Source organism: Mustelus asterias, chromosome 22, assembly GCF_964213995.1.
Source record: "Mustelus asterias chromosome 22, sMusAst1.hap1.1, whole genome shotgun sequence".
In the NCBI taxonomy this organism is placed as follows: Eukaryota; Metazoa; Chordata; class Chondrichthyes; order Carcharhiniformes; family Triakidae; genus Mustelus; species Mustelus asterias.
The window spans coordinates 29597371-29616531 of NC_135822.1; the positions used below are offsets into that span (position 1 = coordinate 29597371).

Sequence of the window (19161 nt, forward strand, 5' to 3'; positions counted from 1 at the left end):
GGCTCCACAAACAGAAACCATCTTGAATAATACAACAAAATGGCCGATTAGATATGCCTTTAAGAGCCATCTTAATCATTCAATTAGAATGCAAGTTTTTCATAAAGGAATATTTAATTTGATTTAGAATCACTAAACAATGATGACACGAGGAAAGGTTTTCTTCATTAGCATCTGGAAGGCACTGTGGTGGGGGCAGGTTTGATCGAGGCATTCAAGAGGAAATCGGATTATTATTTATTATTCAAAAAAGAAAAATGTGGGGCGTGGGGTGGGGGGGGGTGTGAATGCAGAGGTGGGGAGTGGCTCTAGGTGAATGAATTGTTCCTTCAGAGGGGCAGCACAGACACGATGGGGGCAGTTGTACCGTTCCACCCGCCATGGGGAATCGGAGTGGGCGAAGGGCGGACAATGGGAAGATCCGTTGACCTTGGGTGGGGGATTTTCTGGTTTCGGGGCAAGCGAGGCTGGAAAATCCCACCCGATGGGTGGAATGGCCTTCCTCAATGCTGTAACCCTTCTCTGATTCTATTCTATGATATGTCCACTGGAGCCCTCTCTTATTTCTACTGATTTGTGAAGGGTTGCTCTTGAGTTAATGGGCATTGTGGTAGTGGATAGGGCAGTGCCAGTTGGTCACTTGTACTGGGTAAACGTGGGGGCAGGTAGCCCTGGGACAAGAGTATAGCAGAGTGCGGCATTCTGAAGCCAGTGGAATGTTGATGCTTGTAACAATGGGAATGTGGGAATGAAAATGAATGGGACATGTCAGGTGGGTCCCAGTCTTGCCCGAAAGACTTCAAGAAGTTTGGGGTAATTTTGCAACCTGCCAGTGTGAAACCTGAAGAGTGGGTGAAACGGGGCCTAAAGCTGTATGGTCTACGTTGTTGTGAAGTTGGAACCTACCTCACAGCAATACAACCTGTACAACTGGCCTATCTATGAGCGATCTCTCAAGGGTCTTTATTTCTCAAAACTTTCTCATTCAGATAATCATTAAAGCCCATGGAATAATAAGACTGTCCCGTTGGACTTTTGAAGGTTTTGGATTTGGTTCTGGTGGGATTATTGGGCGGTTGGGAGATGCATGATAGGATTCCTACCGGATTGATTTCCCACCTCCAGAATGTAAAGTGCACAGTTTGTATCCTCCTTGATTATGTCTTTAATAAAATTGTGGACTGCTGCTTACATATTTGGCATCGGTTCTTTTATTAAGGGATGGGTCAGTGACTGTTCATTTTGTTTTGAGCCTCTTGGGTTTAAAATGGCACTTATAGGATGAGAAAATATTAATAAATCTATCAAACTTACTGTTTTCCCTCTTCTCTCCCTCCCCCTGTGTAATTCATTTGTGGGACATGGGCGTCGCTGGCTGGCCAGCATTTATTGTCCATTCCTAGTTGTCCTTGTTCAGAGGGCAGTTGAGAGTCAACCACATTGCTGTAGCTCTGGAGTCACATGTAGGCCAGACCAGATAAGGACGGCAGATTTCCTTCCCTAAAGGACATTAGTGAACCAGATGGGTTTTTCCGACAATCGACAATGGTTTCATCGTCATCAGTAGATTCTTAATTCCAGATATTTTTCGTTCAATTCAAATTGCACCATCTGCCGAGGCAAGATTTGAACCCAGGTCCCCAGAACATCAGCTGAGTTTCTGGACTAATAGCCTCGCAATAATACCACAAGGCCATCGCCTTCCCTAAAAGGTGCCGACTGTTGCTGAGGTACAGTTTAATGGGCGGTAGCTGTCCTTTTGTACCTCAGAGGTCATCGGTGCGTGTGTGAGGCATCACAGATGACCTTGGTTCACAAGGCAGATGCACACCATTGAGGAGTCACTCAGTGGTTCAGCTGCCCAGGGGAACCAAGGTGAAATTCTACTCCCATAGGATCAGCTGAACCGAGGTCCGCAAACTCCACTTAAACTGGAGTCAGAGCTTGGATCTTCCCGGTGTCCGTGGCTCGGTTTTAGTCCAATATTGGCTGCAAACTGCCCTCGTCGACAATCAGTGTCTGGAGGGAACCTCACCCCTCTGTGATTTCCAATGGTATTCCAGCAAAGGCATCCAATACCAGCCAGTGTCTCATTCACCATTTAACTGGGAGAAGTTCTAAAGGTAATGATGACTGCGGCCTCCTCGAGACCAGAAGGGTTCTTTGTGGTGCTATACTTAGCCTCAGTGCCCTGAATCCGAAACTTTAGACAAGTCAACCACGTTAACCGGCACGGTGGTCAGCACTGCTGCCTCACAGCGGCAGGGACCTGGGTTCAATTTTGGCCTTGGGTCACTGTCTGTGTGGAGTAGCATTCTCCCCATGTCTGCGTGGGTTTCCTTTGGGTGCTCCAGTTTTCTCCCACACTCCATAGATCTGTAGGTTTGGTGGATTGGCCATGCTAATATGCCCTTAGTGTGTAGGTTAGGGGGAATTAGCTATGATGGATGTGCTGGGTTGCGATGATGGGGGAGGAGGGAGTGGAGCCTGGGTGGGATATTCTCCAGAGGGTTGCTGCAGACTCAAATTTCAAATTCAGCAAAAAGAATGCAGCGAGTTGGTCAGATTAAGAAGACCAATCAAGATGGTCCAAATGGCCTCCAGGCACTGTCGGGATTCGATGATTCTAGCTGCTGATCTCTGCCAAGCAGACTCTCACCGGTACTTTTACATTTGGCGATGACGGGAATGGCTGCCATTTCCCCCCAACGGCGATGCATCTCACAGTCGAATACCTAGCGGCATGATGAAGAATGTGTTCCCACTGGTGCAATTCCAGAGAGCTTGCTGACACTTGTTAAACAGCACCCAACATGATTTAGTACATCTGGCACAGGGCAGGAAAGAATTGCTCATACACGTAGCCGAAAGCATTAAATAGGATTAATTGTGGAAAGTTCAGACATTTCCCCTCTTTGAAACAAACACATCGCCCTGAAGTGTATTGTGAGTGGGTATACTTGCTTGCCACAAATTACTTCACTGACACCAATCAATAACAGTTGAATAGACGGTGAGCTGATACCAGCACCTCAATGTTAAGAACACAGAACAAAGAAAGATGCAGCACAGGAACAGGCCCTTCAGCCCTCCAAGCCTGTGCCAATCATGATGCCCTAAACTAAACTAAAACAAACCTCCTGCCCTTACTCAGTCTGTATCCCTCTATTCCCTCCCTATTCATGTACTCATCCAGCTGCCTCTTAAGTGTTGTTAATGTGCCTGCTTCCACCACCTCCACTCTCAACGCGTTCCAGGCACCCACCACTCTCTGCGTGAAAAACTTCCCACGCACATCTCCCTTAACTTTCCCCCATCACCCTGAACTTCTTGTAATTGACACTTCCACCCTGGGAAAAAGCCTCTGTGACCATCCACCCTGTCTATGCCTCTTATAATTTTGTAGACCTCTATCAGGTCTCCCCCTCAGCCTATGTCTTTCCAGTGAAAACAATCCTAGTTTATTCAACCTCTCCTCACAGCCGACACCCTCGAGACCAGGCAACATCCTGGTGAACCTTCTTTGCACTCTCTCCAAAGCTTCCACGTCCTTCTGGTAGTGTGGCAACCAGAATTGCATGCAATACTCCAAATGAGGCTTAACCAAGGTTTTAAATATCTGTCGTGGTTTGAAAGCAGTGTGACAATCTGGAGGTTAGAATATTCAGCTTCTCCAGTGAGTTACTTTGCATTTTATATGGTGCCCAACATCAAGAAATGTCCCAATGCACTTCAGAGGAAAACTGACGGTGAGCTGCGAAGGGAGAGATTGAGAAGTTAGGCCAAAGCTTTTGTCAAATTGGACATTGGGAAGGGTTTTTGGGAGCGGAGAGGGAAGTTGGGAATTCCAGATGGGAGGATTGAGGCGGCTCAAGACGCTCATCAATTGTGGGGCCTGGGAGAGGCCGGGATCAGAGGAGTGGGGCGTATTTGGGGAGGGAGATATTCAGGAGTATGGGTATAAAATCATAGAATCCCTACAGTGCAGAAGGAGGCCATTCGGCCCATCAAAACTATACCAACAATCCCACCAGGCTCTATCCCCGTAACCCCTCACATTTGCCCCACTAATCTCCCTGACACTAAGGGGCAATTTAGCATAGCCGATCCACCTAACCCACACATCTTTGGACTGTGGACTGCTTCCATTATCTCCACTCGTTCCAGCACGTCCCAGGCACCCATCACTCTCTGCGTGACGAACTTCCCTTGCACATCTCCCTTGAACTTTCCCCCCTCTCACCTTGAACCTGTGCCCTCTTGTAATTGACACTTCCACCCTGGAAAAAAGCCTCTATCCACCCCGTCTATGCCTCTCATAATTTTGTAGCTCTCTATCATGCGGAAGAAACCCACACAGACACGGGGAGAACTCCGCACACAGTCACCCAAGGGCAGAATTGAACCTGGGTCCCTGGCACTGTGAAGCAGCAGTGCTAACCACTGTGCCACCGTTAAAATCAAAGAGGAGAATGTGGGCATGTTTGATGGGTATATTTTTAAAATTCTTCATTCATGGGATGTGGGCCAATATTTATTGCCCATTCCTAATTGTCCTTGCTATTTCAGAGGGCAATTAAGAGCCAAACACATCATTGTGGCTCTGGAGTCACATGTAGGCCAGACCAGGTAAAGAAGGTATATTTCCTTCCCCAAAGGACATGAGTCCAAATGGGATTTTACAACCAATCGACAAAGATTTTGTGGTTGTTAAGACTTTTATTTCCGGATTTTTATTGAATTCAAATTTCACAATCTGCCATGGTGGGATTTGAACCCGGGTTCCCAGAGCAGTACATTGGGTCTCTGGATTACTAGTGCAGCAACAATACCACCACCTCCCCATGTGACTGCAGAAAGTGGAGCAGAGAGTGCATGGAACAAGGCAGGAGAAAACAACAAGGTTAACAGAGGGACCAAACTCAATCTGTGCCAAGTTAGCTGATTTGAGCTGGGGGTAATAATGGGGTCAGCGCCTCTGTCCTTAGGAGTAGGGTTGTCAACTAATATTAAATGTACTCCTGGAGATTGCATCACATAATTTGCCCCAGCGCTCCAGCCATTTATCAGCCAATGCACCCATCCATGTGACGCACTGCCTCCCAACTCCAATTGGAAAGCATAAAGACCCATTACCCAATTGGATGATGCTCAGCAGGCAACCAACCAATCTTTTTTCAATATTATAATATTTGATAAAGAGGTGTTAAAAGAAAATGAAAAAAAGATCCTTTTTAACGTCCCCGTGTTTTTTTTTTCCAGGGTTGCACACAACAGTGTCCTGGAGATTGATTCCTGGTGATTCCAGGACAATCCTGGAAGGTTGGCAACCCTATTTGGAAGTGGTGTGGGTAAAGAAAATGAAGTTGGTTTGATGCTTCTGGTTGCTATCTGATGACATCTACTGGAAAATTTGTGTATGACTCTTGAAGCCAGAATCAGACTTTGCAATGCCCCCCCAGTATCGCATGAGCTATTGATATCCAGCTGCCGAGGCACACAAGTGGAAGAACACTTGTGTCAGGGTGGCACAGTGGTTAGCACTAATGCTTCACAGGGCCAGGGACCCGGATTCAATTCTGGCCTTGGGTCGCTATTTGCAAATTCTCCCCGTGTCTGTGTGGGTTTCCTCTGGGTGCTCTGGTTTCCTCCCACAGTCCAAAGATGTGCAGGCTAGGTTGATTGGCCATGCTAAATTGACCCTAGTGTTAAGGGATTAGCAGGGTAAATATGTGGGGTTACGGGAATAGGGTCTGGGTGGGATTGTGGTCAGTGCAGGCTCGATGGGCTGAATGGCCTCCTTCTGCCCAGTAGGGATTCTTTGTGGGCAGGTTTGGCTTCTAGACTGCCGTCTTATAAACTAGCACAAAAAGAGATCACAGAAACTGAAGTTACAGCGAACATAATTAGAGTCATAGCCAGAGTCCTACAGTGCAGAAAAGGCCCTTCGGCCCATTGAGTCTGCACCGACAATAACTACCACTAAAGTCGCGCCAATCCCATTTTCCAGCACTTGTCCCATTCCTTCAATGTTATTTCATGAGCTTATCCAATAACATTTTAAAGGTTGAAAGGTTTTCAGTCTCCACTACCTTCCCAGGCAAATGCAGTCTAGATTCACCCTCTGATTTTTTTTCTCTCAAATCCTCTCTGAATCTCCTGCCCCGTACCCTAAAATTATGCCTCCTCTTGACCCCTCAACTGAGAGGAATAGCTGCTTCCTATTCACCCTGTCCAAATCCCTCATAATCTTATACACTTCAAGCATGTCCCCCCTCAGCCTTCTCTGCTCTAAAGAAAGCAATCCAAATCTATCCAGTCTCTCATCCCTATCCAGGTGCACTAAAGTTCCAGATTCCTTGCAAGGATTACACTGGTTTCACACAAATGGGGGTCAAAGAAAGCAGAATCAAGCAGAGACTCTTGCCCAAAATGTTTTGACACCATTTTATTTATTACATTGACATAGGGCAGTAACTAAATATCATACCCAAGACTTTCATTTCCAGCTAAAATTCCATCTTTACGGTCATTTACAGTGGCAGCTATTTTGTCTCCCTCAGTACTTTCTTTCCCCATGGGAACTGAAACAACACAAAGTATAAGTTACAGCATACAATGACAATAAATATTCAAACATAAATACAAGTATATATATATATAATATGCACATTTTCTCCAAAGAGATGCAACAGGAAAGTCCTGTCATCTGAGGAATGAAGATCCTATAAAGAAGTTAATCTTGCTTTCCTCATTTCTCAGTTCCATTTTGCACTCCCAATTCTGAACAGTCCTCTTGAAGGAGGACTCCGATCTTCACAGTTTAGGTTTCTCCGGGTCCATCCAACAAAATGGCGCCTATCCCTAGCCCTCAATGTTGCAGGTTGGCCTGCCTGACTACGTTGCTCCAATGCCCTGGTCGGAGCAACAGCTGAGGGTGGAAGCAGGGCATTCTGTGGCCTTTTCAATGGGAAAGTAAACTAGAGGGGTACATCAAGGTAGACTTTTCAAGCTCAAAACAGATAAACTGAAGAAACAAAAAGGAAAAGAAAAATCAAATGGTGATGTTTAGGGAAGCAGGATGATTGTTCCAAGGATTCTTCAAAACCTATTGATCCAAGTTGCCAATGACCCAAAAGGTGCAACCCTATTGGCACTGCAAAGCTGGAGAATGGAGTCTCACTCTGCTTGGCTTGGAACATTCTAGCATTGGGTGCAAAGTGAAAGTTCTTCATTCTTCTGGCCGAATGCAAAGCAAAACAAATCTATAAGTGGCTTGAAAGACGGGTTAGCTTGCTGCAAACAAGTATAAGAGATCACAACTACAAACTTCACAAGACCCAGACAAGGTTAGAGAAAGCATCCCCCCAACAAAATAGTGTCCAGACTCCTGGAGTAGATTCAAGAGCCAAATAAAAGAGAGAGCACTGGATAGATATGTCAAAGAGGTTAGCACTGGATAGATATGTCAAAGAGGTTAGCACTACTTGATATTTTTCAGGGGAGGGAAGGAGAAGGGATTCAGTGTTACTGATCGGAGGAGGAATCAGCTGGAAACTGGTGGTGGTTTAGGGTGGAATACATGATACACTGGGTGCAACAGCCTTGATGTTTCAAATGACCTTTTCTTGCCCCAAACGTGAAAGAAATTTAAATGCAGGATTATTCTTGGCTCACTTGATAAACATGGGAAATGATTGGCATAATTCACAGATCGAGAGCAGCTGGGTCACAAAGCCCTAGTTAAAATCTAGATTCGGGAAAGGGCAACAGTCCCTCGGTTCCTCACTCACTGACCACTCTTCATTTCTCCGGAGTGGAAGATTATTTCTCACGCAGGAGGCATTGCAGCTGAAGCTCACCTGGTCTTCACCCAGCATGGGCACGTGCATACAGGAGCAGCAGGAGACACCAGACAACAATCAGGTCCAGCAAACTCGCCGATTGCTTCACTGAAACGTTTAAACTCGAGGGGAACAAAATAACTGTGGCCCAGATCTTCCGCCAAGCAGCAATCATCACCAGATTGTTGTTCCGCTCAAACTTTCCGACACTCCGATGGTGCTCCGCATTTCTGGCTGGGGTATCTGAGCCCGGTTACTTCAGAAATGCAGAGTGTACAGTCCCATGAAGAACCCAAAGCAGCGCTGCAGACATACCACACCCTCACCCATCCTTTTTTTTTTACTGTGCTAGCACTGAAAGGTACATTTTAATGTCCAGTGTGAACGAGTGAGTGGCTGAATGAGTGAATGGGTAGGCTGGGTGAGGTAAGTGGACAGGGTGGCAGGTGAGTGAGGTAGCAGACATGCGAGGGGGGTCAGGTCAGGGACTGGGGTGGAGCTCCAGTGTGAGCGGTTGAGGGGTCAGTTCTGCGGTTAATCAGGGAGTTAGACTGGGAAGCTATTCAAGTAAGTACAGCGGGACTGACCAAAGGTTTCGACTCTAGCTTTGAGTCGGAGACGTTCACATGGGGGTCCCTGGGAAATCGCCCATCGAACGTTAAAACTTCCCAGGCAATCCCCATAGTGGTCAGCACATTGGGGCTTCCCCAAGGTCCCGATGTACACCTTGGGTCATATGTCTGGTCTCTGTCAATCTGGAGACTGGAAGATCTGGCCCTAGTCAAATGGTGATCTGAGACAAGTTACTTATTTACTTTTTGCCTAACTTTCGAGGATAACTTATGAACAAAGAACAGGATCTTCTTTTCCAAAACAAATGTTGCTCTTCGTAAGCATTTGGAGCTTTTTTTTTAAAGAAAAAAGCTGCCTGTTCTGGGCGGTGGCGTGTCAAATAGTTAGAGCTGTCCACATTCATTCTGCGACTGCATTTGTTTGCAGAAAGCCTCAAACTGCTGTTGTTCCAGCTCCGTCATCACTTTGTTTAAAGCGTAGATCTGTGGGGGGAGGAGGAAACAGCACAAAGTTTAACACTGTACCAATGAAAACTATGTAACAATAGGCAGATAAGAGTAAATTCAAAAACCCTGCATTCCAAGTGCCTCTTTGAGATAATGATATCATGGTTAGATATGACATCTAACCTCCACATCTATTAGGTAAGGCTGAACACTGGCAGCAAAGGATTGCTGAAGAATCGAATACTTTGTTGATTTAACAAAAGATCAAAGAAAATTACAGGCCCAAGAAAGGGGTGGGTGTCTCCATGAGGGGTCTTTTTTAGTTTAATTATGAGTGTCACAAGTAGGCTTACATTAACAATGCAATCAAGTTACTGTGAAGATTCCCTAGTCGCCCAGCACAGGTTGGCACTGCCCCATGGGTGGGGTTCCCTTTATGTGTGTTAGGGAGAACTAATGCCTGTATGGAGGGAGAGTGCCCCTGAGACTGCAGTTGTGGGAGGGAGGGAAGAGCCCTGGTTCCTGTGCAATAGAATAGAAGAGGATCATTGAAACCCTACAGTGCAGAAGGAGGCCATTCGGCCCATCGAGTCTGCACCCACCACAATCCCACCCAGGCCCTATCCCAGTAACCCCACATATTTACCCTGCTAATCCCCCTGGCAATTTATCATGCCAATCAACCTAACCCGCACATCTTTGGGGTGTGGGAAGAAACTGGAGCACCCGGAGGAAACCCACGCAGACAGGGGGCGAACATGCAGACTCCGCACAGACAGTGACCGGAGGCCGGAATCGAACCCGGGTCCGTGGCACTGTGAGGCAGCAGTGCTAACCATTATGCCACCATGCTAGCCAGTAACATTAGGAATGATAGTAAAAGTTTCTTTAAATACATTAAAAACAAACGGGAGGCAAAAGTAGACATTGGGCCGCTCCAAAATGACGCTGGTAATCTAGTGATGGGAGACAAGGAAATAGCTGAGGAACTTAATAAGTACTTTGCGTCAGTCTTCACAGTAGAAGACATGAGTAATATCCCAACAATTCAGGAAAGTCAGGGGGCAGAGTTGAATATGGTTGCCATCACAAAGGAGAAAGTGCTAAAGAAACTAAAAGGTCTGAAAATTGATAAATCTCCGGGCCCAGATGGGCTACATCCTAGAGTTCTAAAGGAGATAGCTGAAGAAATAGTGGAGGCGTTAGTTATGATCTTTCAAAAGTCACTGGAGTCAGGGAAAGTCCCAGAGGATTGGAAAATCGCTGTTGTAACCCCACTGTTCAAGAAGGGAACAAGAAAAAAGATGGAAAATTATAGGCCAATTAGCCTAACCTCAGTTGTTGGCAAAATTCTAGAATCCATCGTTAAGGATGAGATTTCTAAATTCTTGGAAGTGCAGGGTCGGATTAAGACAAGTCAGCATGGATTTAGTAAGGGGAGGTCGTGCCTGACAAACCTGTTAGAGTTCTTTGAAGAGATAACAAATAGGTTAGACCAAGGAGAGCCAATGGATGTTATCTATCTTGACTTCCAAAAGGCCTTTGACAAGGTGCCTCACGGGAGACTGCTGAGTAAAATAAGGGCCCATGGTATTCGAGGCAAGGTACTAACATGGATTGACGATTGGCTGTCAGACAGAAGGCAGAGAGTTGGGATAAAAGGTTCTTTCTCAGAATGGCAACCGGTGACAAGTGGTGTCCCGCAGGGTTCAGTGTTGGGGCCACAGCTGTTCTCTTTATATATTAACGATCTAGATGACGGGACTGGGAGCATTCTGGCCAAGTTTGCCGATGATACAAAGATAGGTGGAGGGGCAGGTAGTATTGAGGAGGTGGGGAGGCTGCAGAAAGATTTAGACAGTTTAGGAGAGTGGTCCAAGAAGTGGCTGATGAAATTCAACGTGGGCAAGTGCGAGGTCGTACACTTTGGAAAAAAGAATAGAGGCATGGACTATTTTCTAAACGGTGACAAAATTCATAATGCTAAAGTGCAAAGGGACTTGGGAGTCCTAGTCCAGGATTCTCTAAAGGTAAACTTGCAGGTTGAGTCCGTAATTAGGAAAGCAAATGTAATGTTGTCATTTATCTCAAGAGGCTTGGAATACAAAAGCAGGGATGTACTTCTGAGGCTTTATAAAGCACTGGTTAGGCCCCATTTGGAGTACTGTGAGCAATTTTGGGCCCCACACCTCAGGAAGGACATACTGGCACTGGAGCGGGTCCAGCGGAGATTCACACGGATGATCCCAGGAATGGTAGGCCTGACATACGATGAACGTCTGAGGATCGTGGGATTATATTCATTGGAGTTTAGGAGGTTGAGGGGAGATCTGATAGAAACTTACAAGATAATGAACGGCTTAGATAGGATGGACGTAGGGAAGTTGTTTCCATTAACAGGGGAGACTAGGACGCGGGGGCACAGCCTTAGAATAAAAGGGAGTCACTTTAGAACAGAGATGAGGAGAAATTTCTTCAGCCAGAGAGTGGTGGGTCTGTGGAATTCATTGCCACAGAGGGCTGTGGAGGCCGAGACGTTGAGCGTCTTCAAGACAGAAATGGATAAATTCTTGATTTCTCGAGGAATTAAGGGCTATGGGGAGAGAGCGGGTAAATGGAGTTGAAATCAACCATGATTGAATGGTGGAGTGGACTCGATGGGCCGAATGGCCTTACTTCCGCTCCTATGTCTTATGGTCTTATGGGTGCCTGGAACTCGCTGCTGGGGCAGGTCGTGGAAGCAGATACGATAGTGAGTTTTAAGGGGCATCTGAACAAATACATGAATAGGATGGGAATAGAGGGATATGGTCCCCGGAAGGGTAAGGGGTTTTAGTTCAGTTGGGCAGCATGGTCAGTGCAGGCTTGGAGGGCCGAAGGGCCTGTTCCTGTGCTGTAATTTTCTTTGATCTTTTGTTCTAGTTGTGCTCGAGCTTTGTAATTCATCGAATGCTTAATGAGCATATCAGCCCAATATCACACACCTCAGCTCGCTGCCGCTGTTTGAGTTCTTGTAGGGCAGATTTCTGTTTGGTTTTGTCCCCCCGGTAGGGTGGCTCCTTCGGCTTTGGCTTCTCCTTACGGCAGGATGGTTCCATCTCCTGCACAAACAACAAAGCGAACGGAAAGACAAGATAGAACTGAATGCAAATGGTCTAAAGCAGAGTTATTGCTGGACTTACATTGTTTACTATTATTCAGATCCCAACATAACGGTAAAACCAGGGCGTGAGATCTAAAATTAATTTACAAAATGCCAAACTGTTCTGCTCTCTCGACAGCGGTGGCTTCTTACCAGGGTACAATTCCACGGATGACCGTGTGAACACAGGTGAAGGAGCCACTTGATGCCAAGCAACGGGCTATTGAATTTGCCTGTCAGCCAAGCCTGCTTCAGAGACCACACATTGGCAATTCCAATGGGGAGCCATCAGGGGAGGGGACCCTGGCTGGTCTTTCACAGAATCCCTACAGTGCAGAAAGAGGCCATCGAGCCTGCACCGACAACAATCCCACCCAGGCTTTATCCGCGCAACCCCACATCTTTACCCTGCTAATCCCCCTGACACTAAGGGACAATTTGCCATGGCCAATCCACATAAACTGCACATCTCAGGTCAATTCTGAGGCCCAGGATTCTCTGGCTGGGAAGCAGTTTGAGCTGGTCAGGGATGAAGGAAGCTGGGCCCCTCTCCCTGCCACCACCCAGCCAGACTGAGAGATCAAACCCCCCTCACTCAGACATTCAGTGAGTGTGTGCTTGGGGAGGGATGTTTAACATTGACAGGAGCTCCAGCTGGTGGGGGAGGAGCCACAGCCTGCAACCCGATTATGGCGGCGATGGGGCTCCCAGTGCTGGAAACGAAACGTGTCCGCCTCACACTCACTGCAAAGTGGTGGCTGGGACTCGGCGGAGGTCAAACCGCGCGGACCAGGCCGGGCGGAACCTATTCCCGCGCGGACCCAGCGGTCCGGTCCGTCCCTCAAAGCGCTCCGGGCGGAGGGAACCGGTTTCCATGGAGACGCCGGCAGCATCCAGGACAATGGGTGAGTGATGGCAGCTGCAGCAAGGGGAAGGCGCAATCCCCTCAAACAGGTGGCACAGAGTTTGAGAAGCAGCTTCACTGCAAAGAAAATATTAAACAGTGTGCAAAACCTGAAAAAAATATACATTTAAACTTTAGGACAAGGGAGGTTAAAATTATATTAAATTGCACATGGGCAAGGGACCATTTAAAAAATGTATATCAAACTGTAAAGGACAAGGGACCACAGGTTAAACATTATATCAAGTAGGTTGATTGGCCATGCTAAAATTGCCCCTTAATGTCCTGGGATGCGCAGATTAGAGGGATTAGCGGGTAAAATATGTCAGGATATGGGGGTAAGGGCCTGGGTGGGATTGTGGTCGGTGCAGACTCGATGGGCCGAATGGCCTCTTTCTACACTGTAGGGTTTCTATGATTTCTAAGTTGCACAGGATAAGGAGCTAGTCATCGACTTCAGGAAGTGTAGTGGAGAACATTCCCCTGTCTACATCGTAAGAAATCTCACAACACCAGGTTAAAGTCCAACATGTTTATTTGGCAGCACAAGCTTTCGGAGCGCTACCCCTTCTTCAGGTGAGTGAGGGGCATCTACATCAACAGGGATGAAGTGGAAATGGTTGAAATCTTCAAGTTTCTAGGTGTCCAGATCACCAACAACCTGTTCTGGTCCCCCCATTCCGATGCTATGGTTAAGAAAGCCCACTGACCCCTCTACTTTCTCAGAGGAGTGAGGAAATTCGGCATGTCCACTACGACTCTCACCAACTTTTACAGATGCACCATAGAAAGCATTCTCTCTGGTTGTATCACAGCTTGGTATGGCTCCTGCTCCGGCCAAGACTGCAAGAAACTACAAAGGGTTGTGAACAAAGCCCAGTTTATCACGCCAAGCAGCGTCCCATCCATTGACTCTGTCTACACTTCCTGCTGCCTCAGCAAAGCAGCCAGCATAATCAAGGACCCCACGCACCCCAGACGTACTCTCTTCCACCTTTTTCCGTTAGGAAAATGATACAAAAGTCTGAGGACACGTACTGACCAACTCAAGAACAGCTTCTTCCATGCTGCCATCAGACATTTGAATGGACCTACCTCATATTCAGTTGATCTTTCTCTACACCCTAGCTATGACTGTAACACTACATCTGCACTCACTCCTTTCCTTCTTTATGTCTGGTATGCTTTGTCTGTATTGTATGTAAGAAACAATACTTTACACTGTGTACCTATACATGTGACAATAATAAGTCAAATCAAAGGATAAGGGACCATAGGCTAAACATTATATCAAATGTGTTAGGGTGCTGGATCAGAGCCCCAAGGTTTATTATGAAGCCAGACTAGACCCCAAAAAGTTTCTATTTTGGCATAAATGTGAGGAAAGGATGCTTCACTCCAGGAGTAGTCCCCCTGACAAATGTTATAGTAAAACAAACTTTATTTAATAACACAGTTTAAATATAACTCTCACAAATGAAGCAACTTAACTATTAACAATATTTAAAAATGAAATAACTTTGATTCCTAACTTTCAATGTTTCAGTTCCAAATAAGCAAATTTCCTCTTGCAGATTTACAATGGAACTTTAAATACAGTTAGCACCCATAAGGAAACTTGCTACAATGAGTGTAGTTAGTCTTAAAGCTTTCAGAGAGCAAGAATGAGTTTCAGTGCAGCTTGTAGAACTCTGTCTTCAAACAATTCCTAGCCAGAACTGAAAAGCTGTTTCTCTGCTGCAGACCCAGCTCTTCCCATTAAACATATCATCACATGATCCTGCCTACTTCAACACAGATTCCATTCCTTTAATTAAATACCCCAGGGGACTTTTTCTTTTGACTAAAACGTCCATTAGCTCTGTCTTAGTAAACACTACATGGCCAACATGAGTAATTATCCTGTTCTCCCAGGATCTGAGCTAAATGTTTTCCAGTCAAACTGACTGCCTGTAGAATCGAACTGACTCTGTAAACAGTTCCCTTTAACATAAATTTATATAGCCAAAGCATATTATCATGACAAATTGCACAAGACAAGGCATCATCAGTTTAAAATTATATTAAACAGCACAGGACAAGGGACCACAGGTTTTAAACTATAATAAACTGTACAGGACAAAGCACCACAGGTTCAAATGTCAAAGAAAGACCTGCAGTTCTATGGCGCCTTTCATGATCACCAGATGTTTCAAAGATCTTTGCAGCCAATGTTCAACTTCTTCTTTTGAAGTGTCGTCACATATATGGTGGCAACCAATTTATGCACAGCAAGATCTCACCAACAGCAATGTGGCAATGACCAGATAATCTGTTTTTGTGGTGTTGACGGAGGAATCAATATTGGCTTCAGGACACCAGGAGTATCCCATACTCTTCTTTGAATTAGTGCCCAGATTTTGCTTCTACCTGAGACAAGGCCTCGGGTTGACATCACATCCAGGAAGGTGCCATCTCTGGCATTGCAAGCTCTCCCCCAGTACTGCACTGTAGTGTCAGCCTTGATTTTTGTGCTTAACGTCTGGAGTGGGGTTTGAACCCAGAAACTTTATAATTCAGAGGTGAGAGTACTGTTGGAAAACTGAAGTAGTTGTAAGTAATCTATGTTCGTATTGTTGGATATTAGAAATAAGGTATAGATTTAGGTGGGTTTAATTTAGTGTCTTTTTGTAAGAAAGGATAACACTCTAGTTAGATTCATGTTAAACAATGGTGTTTGCGTGTATGGGTGTTTTTCGGTTTCAGTTCAAACTGTGTCTATATTGTGCTTAGAGAGTTTACAACGTGAAAAGTAAACATGAGCTCGAAGAAAGAATGAGCAGTTGCTTAGCAACCAGGGACCACTTTAGATAAGGAAGATTTTTTGAGTTTAGTTTTAAACGGAACCTATAGCAGACTGAGCCAGGAAACTAGGCCGGGAACAGTTCTCTTAGCTCTGCTGGAGGAAAAGCCAAACCATGGAGTAATGGGCAAGAATACAAGCCCAGAATCGAAAGGACAGTTAATTCCAGAAACTAAAGAATGAGGAGAAGTTTCCAGGAAGGTTGAAGTAAAAAGGAACAAAGAGGAACTGTCATTAGGACAGGGTACTGTTCGCTGAAGTTAAAGTCAGAGCTGAAAAGTTCAGACCTGGTGCAGTTAGCTAGTGAAAAGCCAGTGATATCTGAAGTACTCCTAAGGTTGGTGATACCTTACTAAAGCCTGTGAAGTAAAAGATTGAAGCAATTGTGAAGCAATTGATGGCTGAATCCCTGAGAGACTTGTGAAAGTTTGAAATCTCCTAGTTATTTAAGACAAAGGAATACTGAAAAAAGTTGGAAAACCTGGAGGTGGATCCTTGCTTTCTCTCAGTTGTTTTCAGCATTATTTGAAAGAAGATTCTAAGGTGTGTCTGTTCGAATGTGGAGTTTGGAAACACTCAGATGGAAGCTAGAGTGCAGTGAGATCAGTTGACTCAGAGTGTAATAGTCATCTGGGGGGGTTGGAGGGAGGGGTGGATTTGAGGATAAGTCAAAATAAATTCAATTGAGTGCCATCTGCCACTTAGTTTAGAGTGGGGTGTTGTCTGACCAGAGGTAGCCTGTTGGATTAAGTGGATGAAGGGTGTGATCTTACCGGCTGTTCACACCCCACCACCACTGCAAGCAAGGATGGAGAATTTGGCGCTCAGCCAATCACCGTTCCCCGCAGCGGGACCAGAAAATCCGCTGGTATGAACGGCCATAAGATTCTGCCCTCTGTGTTCATTGAAAGCCTTAGACAATAGATATATTTTGCAACCTGTGTCATCCTTAAAATCTATATAGATTTGTCAAGATAAGCCGGATGATGGAGTATCGTATTGTAGCCAAACTCTTTATGTTTAATAAATGTTATTTTTTGTTGCTGAAAGCTAATTGATAGTCCTGTGATTCGTTCATCTACATTTCCTAAAAAAAAGTGGAAGTTAGGATCTTTTGAGTCACTTTTCCATTCTGGGCCATTCCCATCCAGTAGTCTCACCAACTGGGATCATAACAGTACTTCCAACTGAACCACCGCTGACGACACAAGATGAATTTGTGTTTGATGAGATAATACTTTTTGTGATATTGTCACTGGGCTAATAATCTAATGGTGCAGGCTAATTCTCAGGGGGCGGGTATGGGTTCAAGTAGCACTGCCGGAAGTTTACTGGCACGCCCTCCCCGAAATCAGGGCGGGCGAGGCTCGCAGAACAGCATTCTCCGTTGGCCTCGGGCAGGATCTTACGAGCCTTGGGTGGGCGAGGTGGTAAAGATCTGGCACACGAATGTCCACAGTAAGAAGTTTAACAACACCAGGTTAAACACCAGAAACTTCTTACTGTGTTTACCCCAGTCCAACGCCGGCATCTCCACATCATGACACGAATGTCCTCCAGGGTAGGTAGTCTGTTATCCTTACCCAATCTGAGCTGTATGTGACCCCAGACCCCCTAATAATGTCATTCGCTTTGAAATGGCCTTGCAAGTCTCTCAGTTCAATGTCAACAAATGCCGGTCTTGCCATGCATACAGCTCATGAAGGAATAGTTAAAAAATCCCTCCCCTTGAATGTGCTAATTTATGTTGGGACACAGTTCCATCCACACATCCTTAGCTTGAAGCTATCAACACACATTTAGCTTCTTTCTAACCACTCAGACTGAGATCAGGTAAATCATCATCTGCTTTGCACACATGACCCTTCTCTATCCAGCTCAGTTTTACACATGATAATGGATTTACCAACTAGATCATTACAGAAGCTTGGATATTATTTTTTAAACAATGTTTAGGAACTGTGGCAACTTTTAATAAAGCGTCCTTGTTATTACATTGAGCTTTGTTTGGTTGGGTTTTGAAACTAAGGGCTGAATTTTCCAGCCCTTCCCGCCAGCGGGTTCCCCGACAGAGGGATGGATTGTAATAGAAATCATAGAATCTCTACAGTGCAGAAGGTCATTCGGCCCATCGAGCTTGCACCGACAACAATCCCACCCAGGCTCTATCCCCGTAACTCCACATATTTACCCCGCTAATCTCTCTAACCTATGCATCCCAGACACTAAGGGGCAATTTACCATGGCCAATCAACCTAAACCACATATCTTTGGACTGTGGGAGGAAACCAGAGCACCTGCAGGAACCCCATGCAGACACGGGGAGAACGTGCAAACTCCACACGGACAGTGACCCAAGTTGGGAATCGAACCCGGGTCCCTGAAGCTGTGAGGCAGCAGTGCTAACCACCGTGCCACCGTGCTGCCCACCGAGCCACGCAAAGTGCAATAGACATCAAGAGGATTAGAACATCCCACCTGTGACCAATGGTGAACTGCACTCCACGCTTGGGGGGGAGGGGGGGGGTGGTGGTGGTGTGGAAAATCCTGCCCAAAGTAATTTACTGCAACAACTAAGTTTCACTTGCTGTACTTCACTATAAAACTGCGGTCCTTACAGAGCCATAAGCACCCAGCATAGTCACTGGCTGCAGTGTGCTATGGAAGGTGTGATGAAAGGTTGACCTGAAACATTGTGCGGGATGCTCCCATCCCACCAACGGCAGGTTTGGTGACTGGCAGGAGCAGAGAATCTGGTGAGAGCCAGTAAGTCAGAACATTGCGGGCATGTTGCTGTTCTCCCAATGACGGGTCGATCGCCCCACTAGCAGATGCTGCCAATGCTTCCCCCCTGGTATCCCATCAGGCCTTTTAATTTTGTGTCACACCAGTGGGAAATTACATTGGCATCAATCCCAATTGCTAAAGAGTGGCGTCTCAAGACGTCCCTCAGTTAGCAAGAGACTTTGAGATGAACGCAAAGCTTTCTACCACTGTGCTGCACTGTTCACCATTGGTGTTTAACCTGGTGTTGTTAAAACTCTTACTCTGTTCACCACTGCCAGGGCGGACCGGTTCCTGCCCTCCCTCTCCATATTGAGCTGGTCTTCACCATGCTGCTGCACCCATGGACTTTCTAGTGTCACCTAGTTGATTCAGTGTTGCTCGTGGGGTAGGGGAGTATAGGGTACTCCTTCACCCCACTGGTTCCACACGCTAGTGTCTGTCTGGACAGCACTGTGCTGCGGGACTCATGCAGCCCACCACAACAAAGGACCCCAAAATTTGACCGGGGGGTGGAGTGCAAGGTGAGGAATGGGAGACCGGGACTGGTGGCCAAGACGAGGGGGAAATGTGGAAGGAGGGAGTGGTGGGAGGAGGGGTGGGGGTAGGGCGAGGGCTCACAATGG

At 46.1% G+C, this 19161-nt stretch overlaps 1 protein-coding gene across 1 annotated transcript; it reads right to left on the reverse strand.

The window, feature by feature from the left end:
• Window positions 1–8656: 8656 nt before the first annotated feature.
• svbp (small vasohibin binding protein) lies at window positions 8657–12851 on the reverse strand. The gene is made up of 3 exons (XM_078239060.1): window positions 12751–12851; window positions 11848–11964; window positions 8657–8899 (listed from the first exon to the last, which is right to left on the reverse strand). Exons 2-3 carry the CDS (start codon window positions 11959–11961, stop codon window positions 8801–8803), a joined length of 213 nt encoding a protein of 70 aa, XP_078095186.1. The 5' UTR covers window positions 11962–11964; window positions 12751–12851; the 3' UTR covers window positions 8657–8800.
• Between the last annotated feature and the right edge of the window lie 6310 nt (window positions 12852–19161).